The sequence below is a fragment of the Hyperoodon ampullatus genome, assembly GCF_949752795.1.
Source record: "Hyperoodon ampullatus genome assembly, chromosome: 4".
Taxonomy (NCBI): domain Eukaryota; kingdom Metazoa; phylum Chordata; class Mammalia; order Artiodactyla; family Ziphiidae; genus Hyperoodon; species Hyperoodon ampullatus.
In genome coordinates this window covers 119,286,207-119,308,082 of record NC_136917.1, presented here as the reverse complement: position 1 = coordinate 119,308,082, position 21,876 = coordinate 119,286,207, and the positions used below count along the sequence as shown (strand labels likewise).

At 39.9% G+C, this 21,876-nt stretch overlaps 1 protein-coding gene across 1 annotated transcript in view; it reads right to left on the bottom strand.

The window, feature by feature from the left end:
- MRPS27 (mitochondrial ribosomal protein S27) overlaps window positions 1-21,876 on the bottom strand; it is a gene marked incomplete at both ends in the record, with an annotated part of 86,794 nt that overhangs the window by 16,890 nt on the left and 48,028 nt on the right. The window contains one exon of the mRNA XM_079702730.1: window positions 1,695-1,809. Coding sequence (XP_079558856.1) covers window positions 1,695-1,809 — 115 coding nt within the window. The remainder of the gene's footprint in view (window positions 1-1,694; window positions 1,810-21,876) is intronic.

The window sequence follows — 21,876 nt, the reverse complement described above, 5'->3', positions numbered from 1 at the left end:
TGCAAATGAGAATCAGCTTGGGAGCTTTAAAAAGACACCAATGAGGTATGAAAAGGCAGAGCACGGAGGATTTTAAGGGCAGTGAAACTAGTCTGTATGATACTACAATGGTAGATACTTGTCAGTATACATTGTTTAAACCCATAGAATGCACAACATCAAGAGTGAACCCTAATGTAAACTACGGACTTTGGGTGATTATGTGTCAATGCAAGTTCATCAGTTGTAACAAATGGCTCACTCGGGAGGCTGTGCATGCGTGGGGACAGGGAACATGTGGGAAACCTCTGTACCTTCTGCTCAATTTTATTGTGAACCCAAAACTGCTCCAAAAAAATAAAATCTATTTTTTAAAAAAACAATTAAAAAAATACCAATGCCTGGGCTCCAGCAAGATCAATTAAATTAGAATCTTGGGGGTGGAGAAAAGCATCTATAATTTTTAAAAGCTTCTTGTGTGATTCTAACGGGCAGCCAGGGTTGGAAATCACTGATTTAGTACAACTCACTTGACTTAAGAGTTGAAAAAACTAAGACCTAGAAGAATAGAATAACTATTTGCCTGAAGTTATGAGCAACTGGTAGAATTTATGAGGTTATAGCTTGGGTCTTCTGACTCCTTGTCTGGTGTTCTTTCCACTAAAAGACTAGTAAGAGTAGAAAATGAGATAGACATTTTTTGTCTTTCCAGAACTTCTTGTTTTGTTTTCGTAGGGATCTTCTTCTTTGAGTATGATCTGTGTCATTAAAGTCTGAACTGAAGAGCAAGATTTAATCCATTCCTTCCCCTGCGGCCTAATATTAGATTTATCAGTGAACCTGCTTATCTACTTTATTAAATTATAAGCTTTCTGAGGGAAAGGACAGGACATTGCTCCTTTTTTGGGACAATGCCATACCCAATACAACATCTCACACACAAACTATCTGAAATGTATATTAAGTTAAATTAGGCCCAAGTCATGGGAACAAGAACTCCCCAAACCAAAATTAGTATTTCTTTTTGAGGTCTGCCATAGAAGGTCCAGTGACACTATAGAAATAATACATTTCCACAGAAATATTGTTAAAGTCTTGTTAAGGGTCAAATTAGGATTGTAGCTTGAGGCTCACAATAATAACATCCTAAACTTTTGCTTATTTTGTATTTATTTCATACTGTGAAGGGAATGAAGACTCAACCCTTGGGTAGAGTATAACATGCAGAAAGACCCTAATCACAGGGGCTCTGGGGCTTGAGGGGAGGAGTCAGGGACTTAGGAAGACATGTTTTGAATAACCTAGGAAGTCTGTCTTCTTAAAAATGTGTAAGATGATCTGAATGCTCTGGAGATCACACTCCAGCAAAATGGTCATGTCTTTTTCTCTAAACTTCACCAAAGGGAACTAGGCAAAAAATCCAAGACTTAGGGATCAAGAATGAAATGACCACCAACAAAGTTCTTGTGATTAGATTACCTTTTGCTTTTACCACTCCATTTTTAAGTCACTGTGCTTGGAAAAGCCGCAGCTACCGGAATGTTTACTTTTAATGTGTTGGTTAATTTATACCAGCTCCATTTTAAAAAGATTTTCTGAGGGCAAATAAATTTAGAAGTTACTTCTTGTACTATTCTCTGTTGTTCTGTAATGGTACAAACACCAAATCACCTAAACTCAGGAGAATAAGCTGCAAATGCCAGGAAACCACTCACCTTATTTACAAGGGTATATAAGGCTTTGTCTTGTGCACCATATTTTAGACACTGCCTAATCCAGGTGTGGACAGTCCAATCTCTCAGGTACCAGCAGTTGGGGCTGTGTCGAAATCTAAATAAAGCATAAGAAGAGAGAAAACTGGGGTTAACTCTTAAATGTCAATGCCAAAATCCCTCTTCCATCAGCAGGTCCTGATGTGCAGTCAATGTGATCATAAAAGTCATAAAGACCAACAGTTGATAAAAGCTTGAGGGTAAAACTCATTCACTATAAAGTCTGAAATGGGCAAAAGAAGGCCAAATAATAATAAACAAAAAGAGTATAAAAATTTTGTTCCTTATTTATACCCCCAATTCAATACGTTGTTTTAACATGAGATTTACACAAATGATCTCAGGAATATGCTCTACTAACCATGGTATTACATAAGTACACATTGCATTAGAAGACATGTGGAAGCTTATACTTTAGAAGTTTAAAATAAAACAGATGAAGCAAAAATGAAAACTAGGATAGCATAACAATTCTAGAGGAAAATCAGCTTTGAGTTATATTGCTATTTCTTGTGGCACTTAGGAGAGATTAGGACACTCTTTAGTGAACTGAAAGAAAACAAAAAAGAAAAAAAAAAACTGAGCAAAACTTAGCATTCAGGCCCTCCAGGGTCCGCGATCACGCTTTCTCACAGCCCTATTCCAGCGCTTCAGTCTATCTCACGCTTTCTCACAGCCCTACTCCAGCATTTCAGTCTATCTCCTCTTGCTTCCTACTGTTCCCCACATGGTTTTAAAAGGCCTAAGCAGTCCAAGCTGAGGTGTATAACAGTACCAGTATTCCCACAAACGAATGGAACTTGGAAAGGAATTCGAAGGCTGCTCTTGCCTTGAGTTGGCACACACTGGTTGGGGCGGCTTCTCCTTGCCCTTGGGGGTCTGTGCCCCAAGGCTGAGTGAGAGGGGAGACCTCTCACTCAGGTGAGAGGTGTGAGTGTGTGAGGAGGCCTCTGTTTATCTGCTTTGATCGGGACGGTTCCTCAAACATCATATCATGTCAGCTGAAGTCCCCACTTTGACCATTCAGGAAGCAAGTCAATCCCTGGACCCCACAAAATTCAAACAGTTTTCTTAAAAACAAAAGGCAAGACAAAAACTTAAAGTGAAAGAATTCTGTGCCATATTTGAGAATTGGGGCTAGAGGCTAATACTGGTGTTTTTCAAAGGCTGGTTATTCAATCTGCCACCTGCTATTTCCTGCCATCTGGCATTGGGATAGTTTCCTGCTGAACAGGTTCTCTGCCAAAGTAAAAGCTGAGAAAAAGAGAGCAAGTGAGAAGTAGTATTTAATTTAGGCTATTTATTAGTGATCTGGTGAGAGATTTGACAAAAATAAGATCTGAAGATGCTTTATGGATTTAAAGTCATCTAGCTCTGTCCAGTTTTTTGACTGCCTTAGATTTGGCTGGAAAATGTCTCTCTCACTCTTTCTTTACAGAATTAACCCCTTTAGATAAAAGCAGAAGGACAGAAGTATGTCAAATTATGTTTAAGATGAGTGACCTAGCCAGAGAAAGCCACTGTATAAGTGCCCTAGATAGTAGGTCTAATGAGATCCTCTCCATAGAAATGAAACAAACTATATCTTTTAGTATTTCATGCTTTCCCTCACATTTTAAAATCAAAAGTTGAGCCACCTGAGCGTCACTCCTTGTTACTCTGAAAAATCTGAGATTTAAAGTGTAATGGCCAATTAACAGCTAATTTTATTTAAAAAAAAAAAAAAAAAAAGTCAAGTGAAATACCAGGTGTACTGCCTAAAGATGGTGATGCTTTCTCGCTAGCCTGTAGGCTCCCTGGGCAGTAAGTAGGGGCAGTGACTGCCTTGCTCCACACTGGTTCCTCAGTGCCTGACACAATTTGTGGCCCACAATAGGTTTTTGACAAATTTAAAAAGAGCTTTAATCAGCACGTATTAAATGCAATAATGTATTGATCATTATGTTAACATCTATGGTATATTGTAGAATTGTAAATTCCCTGTTTGGGGTATTTATAATCTCATTACAAAAATAAGGTATATAAATCAGTTTAACAATAACACAGGGGCGGGGGGCGTGATAAACACTAAAAATGCAAAGGGCATGACTAGATGCTAGAGGTATTTTTGGTAGTAGTGGCTGTTAGGTTTAGTCTATTTTTCCTTTGAAAACAAACAAACAAAACAAAACAAAAAATGTCAATTATCTCCTTTACCCACAATTATTTAAATCTTATCTGCTGCTTTAGGATGTCTCCAATGACCACTAAAGTTATTACTTTTCTTTTTGATGGAATTTAAAATAAGAGCACCAAGACCACATCCAACCAAACACCCTTTTCTTTTATTCACAATCAGCAGACCATTTTTAGCCTTTGAAAAAGAGGAACAAAGATTGATAGGATCTAGTTATAGACCTTCAAAGCACAAATGAAAATTTGTTTAAAGCCATTTGCTAACCTTCTGAGGCTAATTTTAACACACGGATGAACAGAAAAGTCTTTTCTTCTCAAATCTTTCCTTATCACCTTTTATTTCTTAGAAGCCTAAAGGGAAAGTAACTCAAGACAACTAATATAATCATCTGCACGGCTGTCCTTTGAAAGATGTGTCAACAGACTCACATGGGTCTTTACTAAGTTCACTCTCTCTCCCATCCTGGAACAGGGCTACTTGGTGTGATCTCTGCTCTGTAAGACCTAATAATCCAGATACACAACCATGACTAGGACATTTACAACTAAGTGACAATATTAAATCAATTTAGGAATAAGAGGCAAACACACATATATTATGAAATATGTTGCTCAAAGTGCAATTCTTGCATTTCCTAGTCAGGCAACAAATAAACTCCTTTTTAAGCCCTCATCAGCATTAAAAAAAAATTAGCACACAACTTATGTGAGTAACTATCTAGAATATAAACCACTCAAAACATTGGAATAGTAGGGTCCAACTTTGGATATTGAGTTTAAGAATTCTCTGTCAGTGGCTTTTTAAGCAGTTCAGACAGAAAAACTCGGGCCCTTTTCAGAACAGCCAGTGGAAATATGACAGGCAGGTAGTCTCTGGAATGGGTACTTGCCTGGAACGATTCTGCAAACTGCTGGACCAGCATTCTCCCTTTTGGCCAAAAGAAAGGCAAAGAGACAGGAACACAACTAACACATTGATTTTCCAAACTGCCTGCAAACAGACTGGCTTTTGTTCTTGCCTACTCTGACCACCAGCCCGGCAGATTACAGGCAGCTACTGTAGGAGTCCCCTCTGTGCCCCATGCCATCAGCTGTTTGCTCACCTCGACAGAAGCTTTATTATTGTCCAGGCCAGCAGGCTGCCAAGCTAGGCAAACCGTGTGAGTGGGGAAAAGATAAACAAATGCAACCCAAATAACCCCAACAATGCTTGTGCTCATGAAGGCAAGAGACATTCTGAACTTCCCGCTTACAAAACAGAAGCAAACTTGACAACAATCCTAAGGACATGAGTGTTTTCTTGGAAGGAAGGAGGGGCACAAGAAGGAGAAGGAGAGAATGAAGTGTGCTCTTAAGCTCCGGCTTTACTAGTCCCCAAAGCTGGTATCCTACGGCTGAAGATAACTCTGTCCACAGTGCAAGACAGAACTTGCCCAGGCAAGTCAAACGGCGGGAACTGAGAAGCTTCCTCTCCTCAAAAATCAGGTTACATTCCAGGCTTTTCAGGGCATTCACCAGCACTACTGTTCATTCAAGACTGATGTCACCAGGAAGGAAGGAGAGCAGAATCACAGGATGCATGACATGGGGAAAAAGTCTTTGATACCTTTGAGATATCTTAGAAGGGAAGAGCAGTTATATAAAGGAAGTCAAGAGTGAAAAGTAAAACACCAGAGACTTACTATGATTACATAGGAGGTACCTCATTGTGTGTAGAAGTCACATGGGATTTCCTATTTGTGACCAATTTCATCATTGCATTAAAAAAAAAAAAAAAGCGATACAGCCTTTTCTCCATGGGTTCAACCAAAGGTTATTGTTGAAGGCAAAAGTGGTGATGCTTCCCAGCTATTTCAGTATCACAAATAAAAGCGCTCCTGACTGAGCAGGGCTAATGCACAGATGCCAGAGCCTGGAGCTCAGCGGCTCCACCATTTAGCTGCAGCGCTGGCTCTTCCATATGAATGAGCAAGCTTTCCACAAGATTTATCTGATTATGAGAGCCACCATCCTTAAACACACACATGCAGCTTTCCCTCCTCCCGAGTGAATTCTGTATCCTGTAGCAACAGGCTTTACAGATGGAAACCTCAGCCCCCGAGCTGGGTAGACATGGAGATGAGTGAGGGGCTGGGGTAAAAGGAGGACAGGAAGAGTGCCAAGAAGAAAACACAGCTGGCTTCAGAGTCTAGTGCAGACGGGGAGCCTTATCAATGAAGCAAAGTGGGCACTTATTGAAAGGTTTGAGCGCTTCCCTGAACTAGAACCAAAGAGCAAGAGGGTATCATGTGATTATTCAAACCAGAATCTGATTCAGTCATGGCTACGCACTTTCTTATTCTACAAGGATAATTACTTTCTTTTGCATCCTGCTGGAAATTCTGCTTTTGTCAATTATTAGCTGCCCCCAACTACCACAAATAAAACCAAGTTCTGATGCAATAATTTTCTAATGACTATTATATCTTTGTCAAGTGTTTGAAAAAGGGGGCTAATATAGGAGTCTAATATAGGAACTGATAATAAAGACATCAGTATTCTAGATTAAAACCACTTTCTTGCTTGAGATCCCAGATTCTTACTTTTATAGGGGAACTTCAGGTCATTTTAACCTTTTAAAAAATTTTATTTATTTTATTGATTGGCTGCGTTGGGTCTTCGTTGCTGCGCACGGGCTTTCTCTAGTTGTGGTGAGTGGGGGCTACTCCTCGTTGCGGTGCGTGGGCTTCTCATTGCGGTGGCTTCTCTTGTTGCTGGAGCACGGGCTCTAGAGCGCAGGCTCAGTAGTTGCGGCGCACGGACTTAGTTGCTCCGCGGCATGTGGGATCTTCCCGGACCAGGGCTCGAACCCATGTCCCCTGCATTGGCAGGCAGATTCTTAACCACTGCGCCACCAGGGAAGCCCAAGGTAATTTTAACTTTTCAACAAATATGTCCTGCGTGTGCACTAAGTGATGCACCAAGAGCAAGAATCCCCTCCTTTTAAAACATTGCCCTCGCAAATGCCCAGGTTTGGGCTTGTACATAATGAATTCATTATCTACCTCTTAAGCAGATAAAAATGTCTTTTTTTTTTTTAAAGTTCTAATGCTTTTTTCTTTTTTAAAAAACAGGTTTATAAAGATATAACATACAAACAGTAAAATTCACACTTTTCAGTGAATCTGTCTGTGAATTTTGACAAATGCATCCAGTTGTGTAACCACCACCACTGTCAAGCTATAAGAACAGTTCTATCAACCCTAAAAATTCCTAATGCCTCCTTTAGAATCAATCTCTCCAAGGTTTGCTGCTTAATTTGAGCAAATTTTATACAGATAACCTCCTCGAGATGCTTTCTAACCCTAGAGTTATTAATTTTATAAGAGGAAAAGCAAATAAGGTAATAAAACTATAATTTCAGTTCAATTGTAATTTACATTCTGCCAATTTCCAAAATAGAAATTGAAAAAATTAAAATCCAGTTTACAAGTAGTTTTCTCTGAGTTCTATACACAGCCACGAGACATTTGGTATCCCTGTTTGCCATTCTAATAAGGGTAACAAGTAAGTGGATTTTTTGGTAGAGAATAACACAGGCACAGAATTTTACAAATGTGAAGTGCTAAATAAATGCAGCATAATAACACATTTTAAAGTGAAGATGGAAAACAGAGGGACTTGCTAGATATCAAAGTCAAAGTCTAAATTTGTCATACCCTGGGCTTAAAAATGAGGTCACCAGCATTTCACCTGGTATAATGAAATAACATTTCACATCCAAGAAACTACTCTAGGAGAAATACTCTATTTTCCATATCCATTCGTGGACTAGAAAACAAGCAAGGACAAGTAGAACATATATCCCTAAACTATTCTGTCTTCTCTCTGATCTGGCTATTGTTTAGCCAGATCAACATCTCTCAATATAGGGGACACATTTTTCATTCACTAAGAAAATATTTACTAAGTAGCTACCCTGTGCCAGATGGTCTGTAGTCTAACCCTGCTGGTCTACCCAGTTTCCTCTAGTTTCAAACAATCTTAAAGATGACATCTCTCCCTTCAGATACAGAAAGAAAAAAACCTATAGACTGACTCTATGCTCTGCTGCTCCTCCTCTCATGGTAAATATATAAAGCACAGGAGCCAGTCAGATGAAGCCAACTGTTCTTTGTCTGAAGCCTACTATTTTTGTCAGCCTCCAAAAGGTGATGCATGTGGATAACAGGGAAGGATTATTTGTGGCGAGAACTGGAGAAGAAAAAAGTATTTACAGTGATTGCTGAGGTGCCCTCCTGGCGATGGTCCTAAAAGCATAAAACGTCTGTCTTTGTAGCCAACAACTGATCTGTCAGTGAAATTGCACCCGGAAGCGCCTGGTGGGGCTTCTCCAGCCACTTGCAAGGTGGATACACAGGTTAGCTTCATGCCTGAAGGATGGTGGAGTGTAAGGTGAGGCTAAAGGAAGAGGGCCTTCAGCTCAGGACAGCAGGAAGCTGAGAAAAACTGGATTTTGGAACCAGTCCTATTTATAAAAACACATAGAGTTGTGGGAACTGGCTTGGGTCAGGCAGAGATAAGGGAAATATTTTTGGTTTTCAGTAGGAAATCTATGACCCATAAATGAGCCAGTTTTAAAAAAATGCCAACATTTCCTGATGTCTTCTAAAGTTTTGGCTAGGAACTTCAGACATAATTTCTGCAAAATCATAAATAATACGATGACTAAGCCAGGAAAATCACATATATTAATTAACCAGGGGTAGGCTATATATCTGAAGAGTTCTGAGGAAGGGGGAGGTGTGAAAGAAAAAGGAGGAAGACAAAGGAATAGCATTTCGGATTTCTGGAGTATTCTAGGCTTAGTGAAGTTGTCGGGATTAAGTCTGCCACAAAAGAAATGAGCAGGCAGAGGACTGGCCCAGGGTACGAAGCACACCAGCATAAAAGCAGGGAAGAGTTAAGCTGGTGTTGAGCGGATTTATATGTGTTTTTGTGTGTGAGATTATGGATCTCTTTTGGGGTATTTTTGATGGAAGAGAAGCTCAGCACTAATCTGGATTTCTTAAGAATCAGATCTTTTATTTTAAATAAAGAAGAAAAGCATCACAGTGTTTTAAACATTTTGATTCTCTAACACATGGAAAAGTTGAATCTCAAAGGATTCTGTTTACAGCAAAAGGTAAGATTGGATTTACTTCCAGTTATACAACCCAAGTTCATAACTAGCTTCTATTTCTGTAACTCTACTGACTTCATTATTATGGCTTTAAGCTCTTAGAAGGCAGGGGACAAGTTTTCTATCTTTTTGTGACCTACAACAGTAGGTGTCTGATGATTTGGCAATAGTGACCAGGCCTGCTTAGACTGTATAAATACCAATAATGTATGTTGAAACTCATGAGTATTATTTATATTTGAAACGATAATCCACTTCCGGTTTTGAAGTATTATCCTGCCTATAAACAGACCAAGCCAGGAGGAAATGCTACCTTTTTTGTGCAAGGCACAAAGAGAACCTCAGAGATGGCAGAGAATGTGAAATAATATGTGGTCATTCTGGAAAGCTACCTACTCCTCACTTCTGCCCCCTGCTGCCTCCTTCCCATCATACATAAAAGGATACATGGATTCTGCAGTGCAGTAAGTTCAGGGAACAGACAAGCTGATGGGAGAGTGAAACCAAAAACAGGAGAATAGACGATAGAGCACATGAGTTCAAAGACCTCCCCTAACAAGTTCTAAATCAAAAAACTTAGACTCCTCTCAAGATTGGAAGAGACTCTGAAAGCCATCCAGGCCAAGTAAATTGGGGATGGGGAAGGAAGAAAAGTTCATATAGAGTTAGAGAATCTATAGTTTAGTGCTGGTAGGGACCTTTAATAACCACTGTTCATTAAACTATTTATTGAGAAGTCACTACTTACCAAGGCCTGTACTGGGTGACGTGAAATGGTCTAGTCTAATTCCTTTACTTTATGGATGAGGAATCTTGGTGTCCAATGAGATGAAATGATTTATCCAAGATAAGCAAGATAACTCCAGGACCCAAACTATAAACTAGACTGTTTACTCTTACTATTCCACCACTGCCTTTCAATTCTTTTATTTGTAAGACATCTTTAAGAAACATCTCTGCAGTTTGACAAAGATCTCTAACCTACTAAAAACAAAGAAAAAAAACTCAGGTGGTGAAACAGTTTTGGAATTGCTCTGAATTAGCCGTTTGACTTTGTAGTCACTCGATCCTTGGGGTTTCAGTTCTTACAACTGTAAAATGAAAAGGTAGGATTATCTAGATCATACACTCAAATGTCTGCAGGGGCCAGTCAGTTAATATAAATGCATCAAGAGGGGGCTTCCCTGGTGGCGCAGTGGTTGAGAGTCCGCCTGCCGATGCAGAGGATGCGGGTTCGCGCCCTGGTCCGGGAGTATCCCACATGCCGCGGAGCGGCTGGGCCCATGAGCCGTGGCCGCTGGGCCTGCGCGTCTGGAGCCTGTGCTCCGCAACGGGAGAGGCCACAACAGTGAGAGGCCCGTGTACCGCCAAAAAAAAAAAAGCATGAAGAAGCATGTAAGACAATAGGTACAAAGCTACTTGTATTATTATCAAGCAAAGTAGCTGCCTAGTTATACTGTTTTTGAAAACATATTGTATGGGTCAAACAAAATACACTGGAACTCAACTAGACCAGACCCCTGAAACTCCTTCCAGCTCCCATGTTTAATGACTGAAGAATAATAACTCTAATCCATTCATTAAAACATCATACATTTACACGCCTCTATTAAACTAGAAAAATGGTAGTGATACAAATAAGAGAACAGAGACTCAAAGATAAAAGCTACCATTCAGTCCACATCTGATTCTACTCTATTCCACTAGCCTCATTCCCCAGTCAGGTGAATATCATTTCACCCAACTTGGGCAGTCTACATAGACTATGATGGGGACAGCAGACCTCACAAACTGGCATCTAAAATTTCAAGATGAAATGATACAATCACTAAATTAAATTCAAGGTCCTTAAAAGTAGATTTTAATTGGAGATCAAGTTTTGTAAGATAATAAAGATTTCAGCAATTGATCCCTCCCTAAGTAAAGGATTTTCTACTCAAATGAATCCTTCATTGTATTCAATTTATATCTAAGAGTCAGCCATCCAAAGTAACTTTCCTATAAAACACAAATTGTTTATGTATGTTGCTACTTTCTTTTACTCCTTAAATTATTGCTAAGCAGGCATAAACATCCAAATAGTTCACCACCATAACTTACTTATTTTTGGTATCAAACCCCTGTTAAGTGGTAATTCTTAGAGCAGAGATGGTTGAACCCTTCAAAAATGGGAGAGTGATATGGGAGTGGTCACAGGGATATTAAGAAATTACTTGCCAGTTTCTGGAACCATAAAAGGACATAATCATTTTTTGCAGCTAAAAGGGAAAGAAATTTGAAAACTGACGATTAGATTTGTTAGTCTAACTGGTTTTCTGGAAGCTTTAATTTACCAATTACCCAAACATCCTTATTTATACATGAAGGTAAGAGAATTAAGATGTCCTTTCTTTCCTGTGCTGCCAAATGGTAAAAACCAGACTGCCTACATTTAATAAGCAGCTCCTCTATTTAGCTCAAGCTAGCACCCCCATACTAAAACCAAACTTTTTAATAGCTGAATATTTGAAATTGTACATCACAATATACTAAGAAAATTCTTAAGAATGACCAAATGCAACATGATAACAATCATTTAAGAAAGAATGATTATCAATTTTAAACAGGGAAGAGCTAATTCCTTAGTAATACTCCAAAAACAAAGGCCTGGGTTCGTCTGTTCTGGCTGGCAAGACTTCCATACAACCACCATGCTACAGCTAAACAAAAGCTGTTAGGCTGGCCCAGAAGGAGGGAATGAACAATTTGAAAAACATCTTTTATTGCTTAAGAAAATTTTTAAAATGTCTGAAAGTGCCAGGAGAGCTGTCTCAGTGTGACTGCAGGCAGCTTTCCAAAGTCCCTCTGCTTTTCTAAGGATGAGTCACAAGGAGAGGAGAGAGCATCTTGGCAAAGATACAGTCTTTGCTCTGGTTCCACGTTCACTCCCCCTTTTATTAAAAAAAAAAAAAAAAAAGAAAAGCTTTGATGGATAACATTTAAATAGATTCCAGACAGGCTTAACTGAAGAAGTTTGAACACCAGGGAGGCAAAATATCATCGCAGAAGTCTCTATTGTTTGCCATTGTGAGCCACAGACACAGGGAAGCATCTCCTGCATCCTAAAAAGGGCTGCGCCCGTTGATCGTGTGTCAGATCGTGGCCATGTTTTGTGGGAGAGGAGAGAGAAACAAGCTATGAAAATACCTTTGCTTCCCTAGCTTCCTAAATGCCATTAGCTCATCTGCTGAACAATTACAGTGAGCTGGAAGGAGTGGGAGCCCGTCCTTCATGAATGCACATCAAGTGCAATTTCACCTGCAGTAGCTATAGGCTATCCACGTGTACCCGGCTCCTACAATGCATGCAGCCTTTAGTGAACAGGCACAATTTTTCCTTCACTAACTTTAGGCAAAAAAGCAAGGGAGCTAGTTAAAAAGAAATTTTTTTTTTTAAACAGAACAATTAAGGAAAAGTTGAATGTTAAACTAGAGAGAATAGTTCTGCTACTGTACCTATATGGAATCACTTATTCCAACAGAATGGAGCATGTGGTGAGGACAAAGCTGCTCTCATCTGCATGTGATCATTCATCAGCCTACTATGAATCAGGATATTCTGCTGGACACTAAGTGACAAAGATAAGCAAATATACTTCTTGCCTTCAATGAGGTTAGATTGGGATTATCAAAAACCAAGTATTTTGTGAGCATCTAAAACAAGCATAGAAGGGTAATTCAGAAGCACTATAATACAATTCCTCATTTATACAACACTGATTATTTCATAACACTCTGGTACTCAATTTTCTAAAAATCAGCTCTCAGTAGAAAAGTAAATTCAATGTTTCTCTCCTCTTCCCAATAATCGTTTTGTTTTCTTTGAATATATTTTAAAAATAAAAATATTACATATAGAAAGTTGTACCTTCCTCCTCTCACTTTCCAGAGGAGGAAAGTTGGTGGCCATCACTCTCAGGCATGTTTTTATACCTTTATTGCCTAGGGATGTGTCCTGTGTTGAGTACTTTAGGGTACATATGCCTTTTAACTCTGTATTCAAGGGCCTGTCTGATAGAGAACTGAGCCAAACCACAGTAATGTGTGCTTCTCCAGGGGTAGAAGGGTAGGGACAGAAACAACAAAATTTCTGCTACCTGAGACATGAGGGAGGCTAGGATGCTACTTTTCCTGTGGAAACTAATCAGCATCGTCCGTCACCAGGAACATCCCTGACAAGGTGATTGCTGCTCTACATCTGAATGGAGCCCAGCCCTGACTCACTTACTGACTGGTTAAATCAACCCAAGAATGAGTTTTGTCATCTGTAAAATAAAGGTGATAATTCCTTTATCACTGGGTTACTATGAAAATCAAAGGAGAATTGGGTTAAGTATTTTGACAACTTTTAATCCTTTTTGGAACCAAGCAGAGTAGAAATATGCACACAAACAAGAAATATTATTGTTATGGCCTACTTGATATAGCACTTGATGGCATTCTGTCTGGTACTGCTTACTCGCTGCCTCAAGTGTGTCCTTCCTGAGGCTAAGGCCTGGGTCAGAACTGCTTTTGGTAGTAGAGAAGTAGAGACGAGATCTGGCAGCAGATGGACCTCACTTCTGTGTTATACCCCCAGGAAACTGACTCTAAAACCTCAGGATCCTAATTTGTAGAATGTGGGTAAAAGTTGTTCCCACTTGTGTGGTACACCTCTGGATTGAAATTCAGGCTGGAGAGAGAAGACATGTGATGTGCTCAGTGCAACGGCTGCAACGGCGCTTTCAGGCAACCTGGACAGGGTGACGGCAGCCACATGCTGAGGGCCGCTGAGTTAAATGTGAGCTCTTAGGACTACTTTTCTCCACATAGGATGTGACTTGCACGGTGCTGGGCACCTGTGCAGCAAACACCTGACTGCCACTAGCCAACAGGGATGGAACAGAAGGGGAAGGACAGTCTCAGTAAGAAAGCGAAGAGTCCCCTACCCCTCACTCCTCGAGACGTGGTCTCAAAGAAGGTGCTGGAAGGTGAACCAGAGGAGAGAACAGAGAGGCTTTTCACAATCCCAAAGGCTCAAAGCCAGCCAGTACAGGGTGTGCCAGTCAGTCTGATGACTGGTAGCAGGGTTTCTGATCTTATTTATCAGAGAAAAAGGTCCAGGCTCCCTTCTCCCAAAGAAGGGAGTTGGGAGGTGACCTGATGAGGAGTTAATTTACCCATTAGTGCTCTCGGGCCCTTGGACTGGTTTTCACAAGCTTGGCGACGCAGGGTTACAGCACAGTAGAGTTCATGCTTTGAGTCCTCTGTCCGCTCAGTGCCCAGCAGCCTGTGGCTGGAGCCAACAACTAAGGAGTACAGACACCTACTGAAGATACACCAAACCACTCTGAAGAGAGCTGCCAAGTACGCTTACGGCTCAGATCTGTGTGTGGGGTAGAATCTCAGAGGAAGGAAAGAGTATCTACATAGGACATGCCACCCATCTAAGCCTAGGAAATCAGGAAAAGAGCAACAAGGCAACCCATTTGCCACCAAACAAGCCACTGCCCAACCTGCAACCTTTGCCCACTCCCACCCCCCAAGCAGCCAAGAACCCTCTTTTCCATCACTTTTCTACCATCGGGCACCCAAGAAAGAGTTTAAGGCTGAAAGCTCCCACTCCTGCCCCCAACCCAATGGTGCCATCAGCCCCTTCAGACAACTTGGACAAGGCAGCTGACGATAGCCACACAACAGTAAAGGGCCACCGAGTTAATGGGATATCTACGAAAAACAATAGTTTTTCTCACGTTGAAAAGAAAAAGTGTGGATACGTATAACTAACCACTATTAACTTGTGTTTTAGAATCCTGTGTTAAGATAGGCTCCAAAAAGGAGAGAAAGATGGGGTAAGCTGTTGCTACAGTGACCACAGAATTTGATCATTTCTAGGATTTTTCCATAATCCCATGCAACCTTAGGAAAGTCTAATTTATCAGCAATACCTGAAGTATTTGGTTGGCCAAAAAGTGCCTTCAATTTTTAAGTAATAACTAAAAACACATTTTTCATTTTCACCAATAACTTTATTGAACAACCATATTCACCCTTTTGTTCCACTACCTTCTGCCATTTTTTCAGGCAATTTCATAATTCCATCTTCCCAAAACTTTTTAAGAACAGATGTCTTTCACAGTTTTCCAGGGAATTGAAATTTTTTCCATTAAGAGAATTTTGTAAAGACCAAAATAAATGGAAATTTGAAGGTGCAATGTCTGGTGAATACGGCGGATCAATCAGAACTTCCCAGCCAAGCTGTAACAGTTTTTGCCTCGTCATCAAAGAAACATGCAGTCTTGTATCCAGATGGAGGATTATGCATTTTCTGTTCACTATGCGTTTTCTGTTTTCTGTTTCTGTAGACGCTTTTTGTTGAGTGCTGCTTTCAGTTGGTCTAATTGGGAGCAGTACTTGTTGGAATTAATCGTTTGGTTTTCCAGAAGGAGCTCATAATAGAGGACACCCTTCCAATCCCACCATATACACAACATCACCTTCTTTGGATGAAGACCGCCAGCCTTTCGTGTGATTGGTGGTGGTTCATTTCACTTGCCCCACCATCTCTTCCGTTCCGCATTATTGTACAGCATCCACTTTTCATCGCCCGTCACAATTTGTTTTAAAAATGGCATGTTTTCATTATGTTTAAGTAGAGAATTGCATGCAGAAATATGGTCAAGGAGGTTTTTTTCCACTTAACTTATGTGGAACCCGAACATCAAAGCGATTCACATAACCAAGCTGGTGCAACTGATTTTCGGCGCTTGATTTGGTTATTTTGAGCATGTCGGCTATCTTCCGAGTGGTATAACATTGATTGTTCTCAATTAATGTCTCTATTTCATCGCTATCAACTCCAACTGCTCCACCTGCCCACGGAGCATCGTCCAGCGAGAGATCTTCGCAAACTTCGCAAACCACTTTTGACGTGTTCAATCAGTCACAGCACCTTCTCTACACACTGCACAAATCTTTGTGTTTCAGGTGCATTTTTACCTTTCTTGAAATAATAAAGCATAATGGGCTGACAATGTTGCTTTTTCCCTTCCATCTTCAATAGTAAAATGGCTACACAAAAATTCACCAATTTTGATGTCTTTTTTTAAATGCAGGCTGATATGACAGCTGTCACATACAATCTAACAAAATTGTTTCGAATGAAGTTAAAGACAACTAAGTGCTACTAGAGCCATCTTACAGAAAAAAAAAAAAAGAATGAACCCTTTGGCCAACCCAATATATTTCTAGAAATGAATGCTTATAAAAGAGTACAACATACTAAAGCACTTGCTTGTTTTGAGTATTTAGATCTTTTTTTAACAAAAAAAATCAAACTGAGGGAAAGCTTCCTCTTCCTGGATCAGTTTGTGCAAAATCTTTAACTATTACTGAGATTAATGATGAGAAGATGATAATGAGTAACAGTATTATTAATTAAAAAGTACTGAACACTTATGTACTAGGCATTATCCTAAGTACTTTATATACACTTTTTCCTTTTTACAGAGTAGGAAATTGGAACTGCAGAGGATAAATATCTCGTCTAAGAGCTTGTAATGAATCCAACACAGGTGGTTTTCCCCATAGTGTTTGAAACAGATTGCTGGCTGTTGTTAAGCACCAGACGTAGTTAGCTTGCATTTAGACAGCCTTCTTTACAAAAAATGTGTCACTGTGAGTACTAAACTTGAATTCAGCGTGGCAGGAATGTAGAAATGAAAACAACAGGTTCTTATCTTCCATCTCACGCTTTTGCGAGGGTAGCTGGGCAGCGTTATTTTGTTGGGGGGCTCCCAAGGAATGCATAGGTCTTTTCTCTTGCATTGGTCAGTTTGCTCAGAGAGGACTCCCCCAGTCTCCTCCCTGAGAGGCATAATAAGGCTTGTATCCTCAGGTCCAGAGCCTTTCTGCCTCAACTCTCCAGAAAGAAAACCACCAGTCTTCTGCTAGGGTTGGAGAGAAACAATCTGGGCATTTCATTACTTCTTATAAAAACCTCTAATTAATCTGCCTCAGTTCCACCCATATCTCTTCTTTGGGAATTACCTGCTGCTTTTTATTTATGAGCCTTTCTAGGGTCCTCTGGTATGAACCACCTTGCTTCCAGATTTCCTCTCCTGCCAGTTTAAGTTGCAGCTTTCTCTTTCTGCTAAGAAGTTCATTACCTCCTGTCCATCTGTTTTCTAGCTTCCAAAATTTTGTTGCCTCCTCTCTTGTTCTCTTTATTCTGTAGGTTTTTATCTTTTTTACCCTCTATTGACATATTTGTAGAGATTTTGGTAGGGAATGGGGTTAAGCACATATGTTCAATCTGTCACGTTTAATCAGAAGACATCTACAGGCTCTTTGATCTCTCTATGGTTGGTCAATGGATATATAATGTTAAAAGTAATGATGATAAAGAAAATGTACTATTTCAGCAGTAATATCCTCTGTTTAAAAAAGAAGGAAACATCTTGAGTAAGACACTTAACCTCTCTGGATTTCAATTTTAATAAATTATGAAACAAGACGCTAAAAAAGTCTCTCAATAACCCTTTCAACTCTAATATCCTTCAAAAAAAGGCCAAAAAGAAATCACAGTACTACATTTTGAATTATTTGTTCAATCTAAACCATTTTACTGAAAACATTTGTGTACACATATTAAGACCCTACATGGATGGTATGCTAAGCGTTAAGAGCATTGTTAAGACAGGGCTTCTCTGGTGGCTCAGTGGTTAAGAATCTGCTTGTCAATGCAGGGGACACAGGTTCAAGCCCTGGTCCGGGAAGATCCCACATGCCGCGGAGCAACTAAGCCCATGCGCCACAACTACTGAGCCTGTGCTCTAGAGCCCGCGAGCCACAACTACTGAGCCCATGAGCCACAACAACTGAAGCCTGTGTACCTAGAGCCCGTGCTCCGCAACAAGAGAAGCCACCGCAATGAGAAGCTCGTGCACTGTGATGAAGAGTAGCCCTCGCTCGCCACAACTAAAGAAAGCCTGTGCACAGCAACAAAGACCCAACACAGCCAAAATAAATAAATAAATAAATAAATAAATAATTTAAAAGAGCATTGTTAAGACACAATCCCTAAATATTACCTCTTTTTTTTTTCCCTAGGGAAAAAAAGGATAATCATGTTAACAACATTATTCAGGATTACTCTGAGCAAAAAGACAGGTAAATCAAGCTTGGCTAGCTACTTCTTAAGAAAGCAGGACATTATGTAATATTGCAATAATTTCTTTTTTTTTTTTTTTTTTGCTGTACGCGGGCTTCTCACTGTTGTGGCCTCTCCCATTTCGGAGCACAGTCTCCGGACGCGCAGGCTCAGCAGCCATGGCTCACGGACCCAGCCGCTCCGTGGCATGTGGGATCCTCCCGGACCGGGGTATGAACCCGTGTCCCCTGCATCGGCAGGTGGACTCTCAACCACTGCGCCACCAGGGAAGCCCGCAATAATTTCTTAAATGGTAAAACTTCAGCCATATTCATAGTACCTTGTCTGCTCTGATTTTTTAAAAATGAAACACTTTATTTACATCTTAAGGGTCAAGAAGCTAGAGGAATGGATCCCACAAGATTATGAAACCAATATAACAGGAATATCTAACCTAGGTTGAAGCCCAGCAGAGCATCAAGGTACTTATGTGGCGACATCCTGTAGCAGGTTTGCACAAAGCCTGAGAAACTGAGAACATACATCACACCATAGCCTAGCTTCCTGGGAAATACAATAATCACCCTCACTTATTCTTAGGGTTGACACAAAGCTAACACCATTTCCCCCTTCCTGAAACTCTATATATACATGGACCCTATTGCTTTACATGGAGAGACAGGTACAGTCTAACAGAGACAGAAAAATGTCAGAATTTAGTGAATTCAGTACCACATAAGAACAGGGAACAAGAATCTCTTCCTTTGCACACTGTGGAGAACCATTTGTATTACAGCACAATATCGCATATAATGCCACCTCTTCCTCTAGTAAATATGACCAAACTTTTCATTCCTTGTAAATGCCACATGGGATGTGACATTACACACAAGCCATGTCTTTAGGTACATTTTATTTTCTACCAATTTAAGGGATAACAAAGACTCAAAGGGTTCAGTTAAAAATTCGACTTTAGTGAATTCAGGTCATTCAAAAGTCAGGACTGTTGTTTGATATGCTTAATGATCTTTTGCTTTCTGGCTACCCTATTCTTTTCTTCAGCAAAGAACCTGCTGCCAAGAAATGTGAATGTCACTTTTATTCACTGAATCAAAGAAATCTGCAGGATTTAGTAGCTCTACAGAGAAGAGCTTGTCTTTCGCATCTAAATGTAATACTTTTGTTGATACACATCAATATACACATATACATCTGAAATAAGAATAGCAGACGTGGGGAATTCCCTGGCGGTCCAGCGGTTAGGACTCTGAACTCTCACTGCCGAGGACCTGGGTTCAATCCCTGGTTGGGGAACTAAAATCCTACAAGCCTTGTGGTGCGGCCAATAAAAACTAAAATAAAATCAGTACCCAACATTTTCTGAACTCTTATGTTGTTCCAGTCACTGTGCTTGCTAATTGCTTTCGAAAGATTATTTCACTTACGTATTAGAATGACTCTATATAAGGTAAGTATGTTATTATCCCCATTTTACAGATGAAGAATCTGAACAACAAAGGGTTAAATAACTTCTCCAAGGTCACACAATTAATATGAAAGAAGACCAGGATTTAAACCCAGACAGTCTGACTCCAGAGCTCTTGACAACTAAGCATACTGCCTGGTACCATAATTAGGTGAATTTAGGGGTAAAGTCTCTATTAACTTTCTGCCAGTAATTGAGGCTTCTTCCCCCCCCCACCCCTAACTGGGGCTTCTTAATGCCCCAGCCAGAGTATCAGCAACAGAACAGGAGGTCTATTCTAATTAAGATTTCCCTCTAGAAGGAGGAGGATTTGGCTAGAAAACTCTGACTTATCATTTCAGAAGTTAGAGATAAAATCATTTGGTTTGAATTGTACTGAATGAAAGCCATTCTCATTTTTCTCCTGATCCTGGAACGCAACATTATAAATAGATGTTCAGCAACCTCTCAACCCTAGCATTTCCACTGTTATTCACTAATGACAATCAAGTGTCACTATCTGCTATTATATCCTGCCAATGACTATATGCATCTAATGATATCACAGACACGTGTATCTGTGTATATCTGATATATTCTATGTATAGTGGAATTATATGTTTTATTCCCTTATAGGTTTATACATATATTCACACATAAGAAAATGCTATCAAATGGAATAATACGCATTTTATAGCTAAGAAGCAGAGCTACAGCCATTCCAAATATTTAAATACCTAAAAGTATAAATGAAAGAATGAAACTTAAGTTGGGAGAGTGGTAGGTAGGAGAAAGGACCCGTGCTGACTCAGTGGCAAGGCATCCTATTATAAGGATGATGGAGAGCTGGAAAGGAACTCTTCAAAGTAGCCAGTCAATCCTTTCACTTTCTTCATTACAAAGTGAGGTTGGAATGATGATGTAAACTTGGCCAAGAGCTCTTTGACAATTTTATTTTGTAAATTATATTAACTGAGCCTTAATGTACTGCCCTCTTTCTTTTCTCTCAGCAATCCCAATGCTAAGTCATTTGGCACCGTAGTGGGTAGAACTGCAGAAATATAAGGGTGAGGCAGAGTGGAAGCAGCGTTCAGAAAGAAGCCTCTTAGAGGAGAGGAAATTATTCCATGTGCTATGATTTTAGGCATTTGCCTAAGTGATCTTCAAAACAATGAGTCTATTATAATGCTCATTTTCCCATAAAACGTCTACCAGTTCTGTACTCAGTGCCTCTATGCTGATTCATGCTGTATTATCAGATCTCAAGAATAAGATGAAAACATGAGACTCCTTAAAGCCTAATGCATTAGAGGACATTATTATTCTTATAAGATGCTATGGTGTGTTCCTGTACAGAACCAGACATGCCACCCTTGATAAGCTTAGGATTTAAGGCACTCCCTAAGATAATTTCGGAAAGAAATATAAATGTAAGAATAAATACAGTATATGTGCAATTATGTGTTATTTATATACCATTGACAGGAAGGAGACTCACCCACAGGTAACCCACAAGGTATCCAAAGCCGTTCCTAAAGCTTCAGCTTTGATTCTCTATCTCCCACACAAGTCTACTTATAACTGTAATGATTTTTGGTGGAATTTTCATATAACTATACTCTATTACAAATAGCTATAACCTTTGGGAAAGTCTTTTATTCCTTTTGACATAGTTTCTAGCTCTGTAAATTAGATTATCTTGAACATTCCAAATAGACTATGAATCTATAATATAACACTGTCTTTGAAGGTCCACAAATGCTTAGACTATTCTCCCTACACTAAAATGAACATAGACTTTTTCCCTCATGGCTGGTAAGTCTTTCTCTTCTGTCACTATGGGCTGCTAGGGAGGAGCTGACCACTATGGCTGCTACTTTCACCCACAATCCTGAATCAATTGAATCAACTGAATTATAGCTCCATTGCTCCCATGTAGATTCATGTGCATTCATTTTATGGGTAGCCTGTTTCAGAAGACCAAAATTTCATATCCCAGGCTATGGTGGGAAGAATAAGAATTGGATTTTTGTGACACTCCAAACAGCAGTAGTAGGGTTTCACTATTGTTATTATTTATTCAGTGTGGATTGGAGTGGTGGTGGTAAAGAGAAGACATTTTAGAATTGGCTGTCTCAGTTAAGATGAGATTTGGG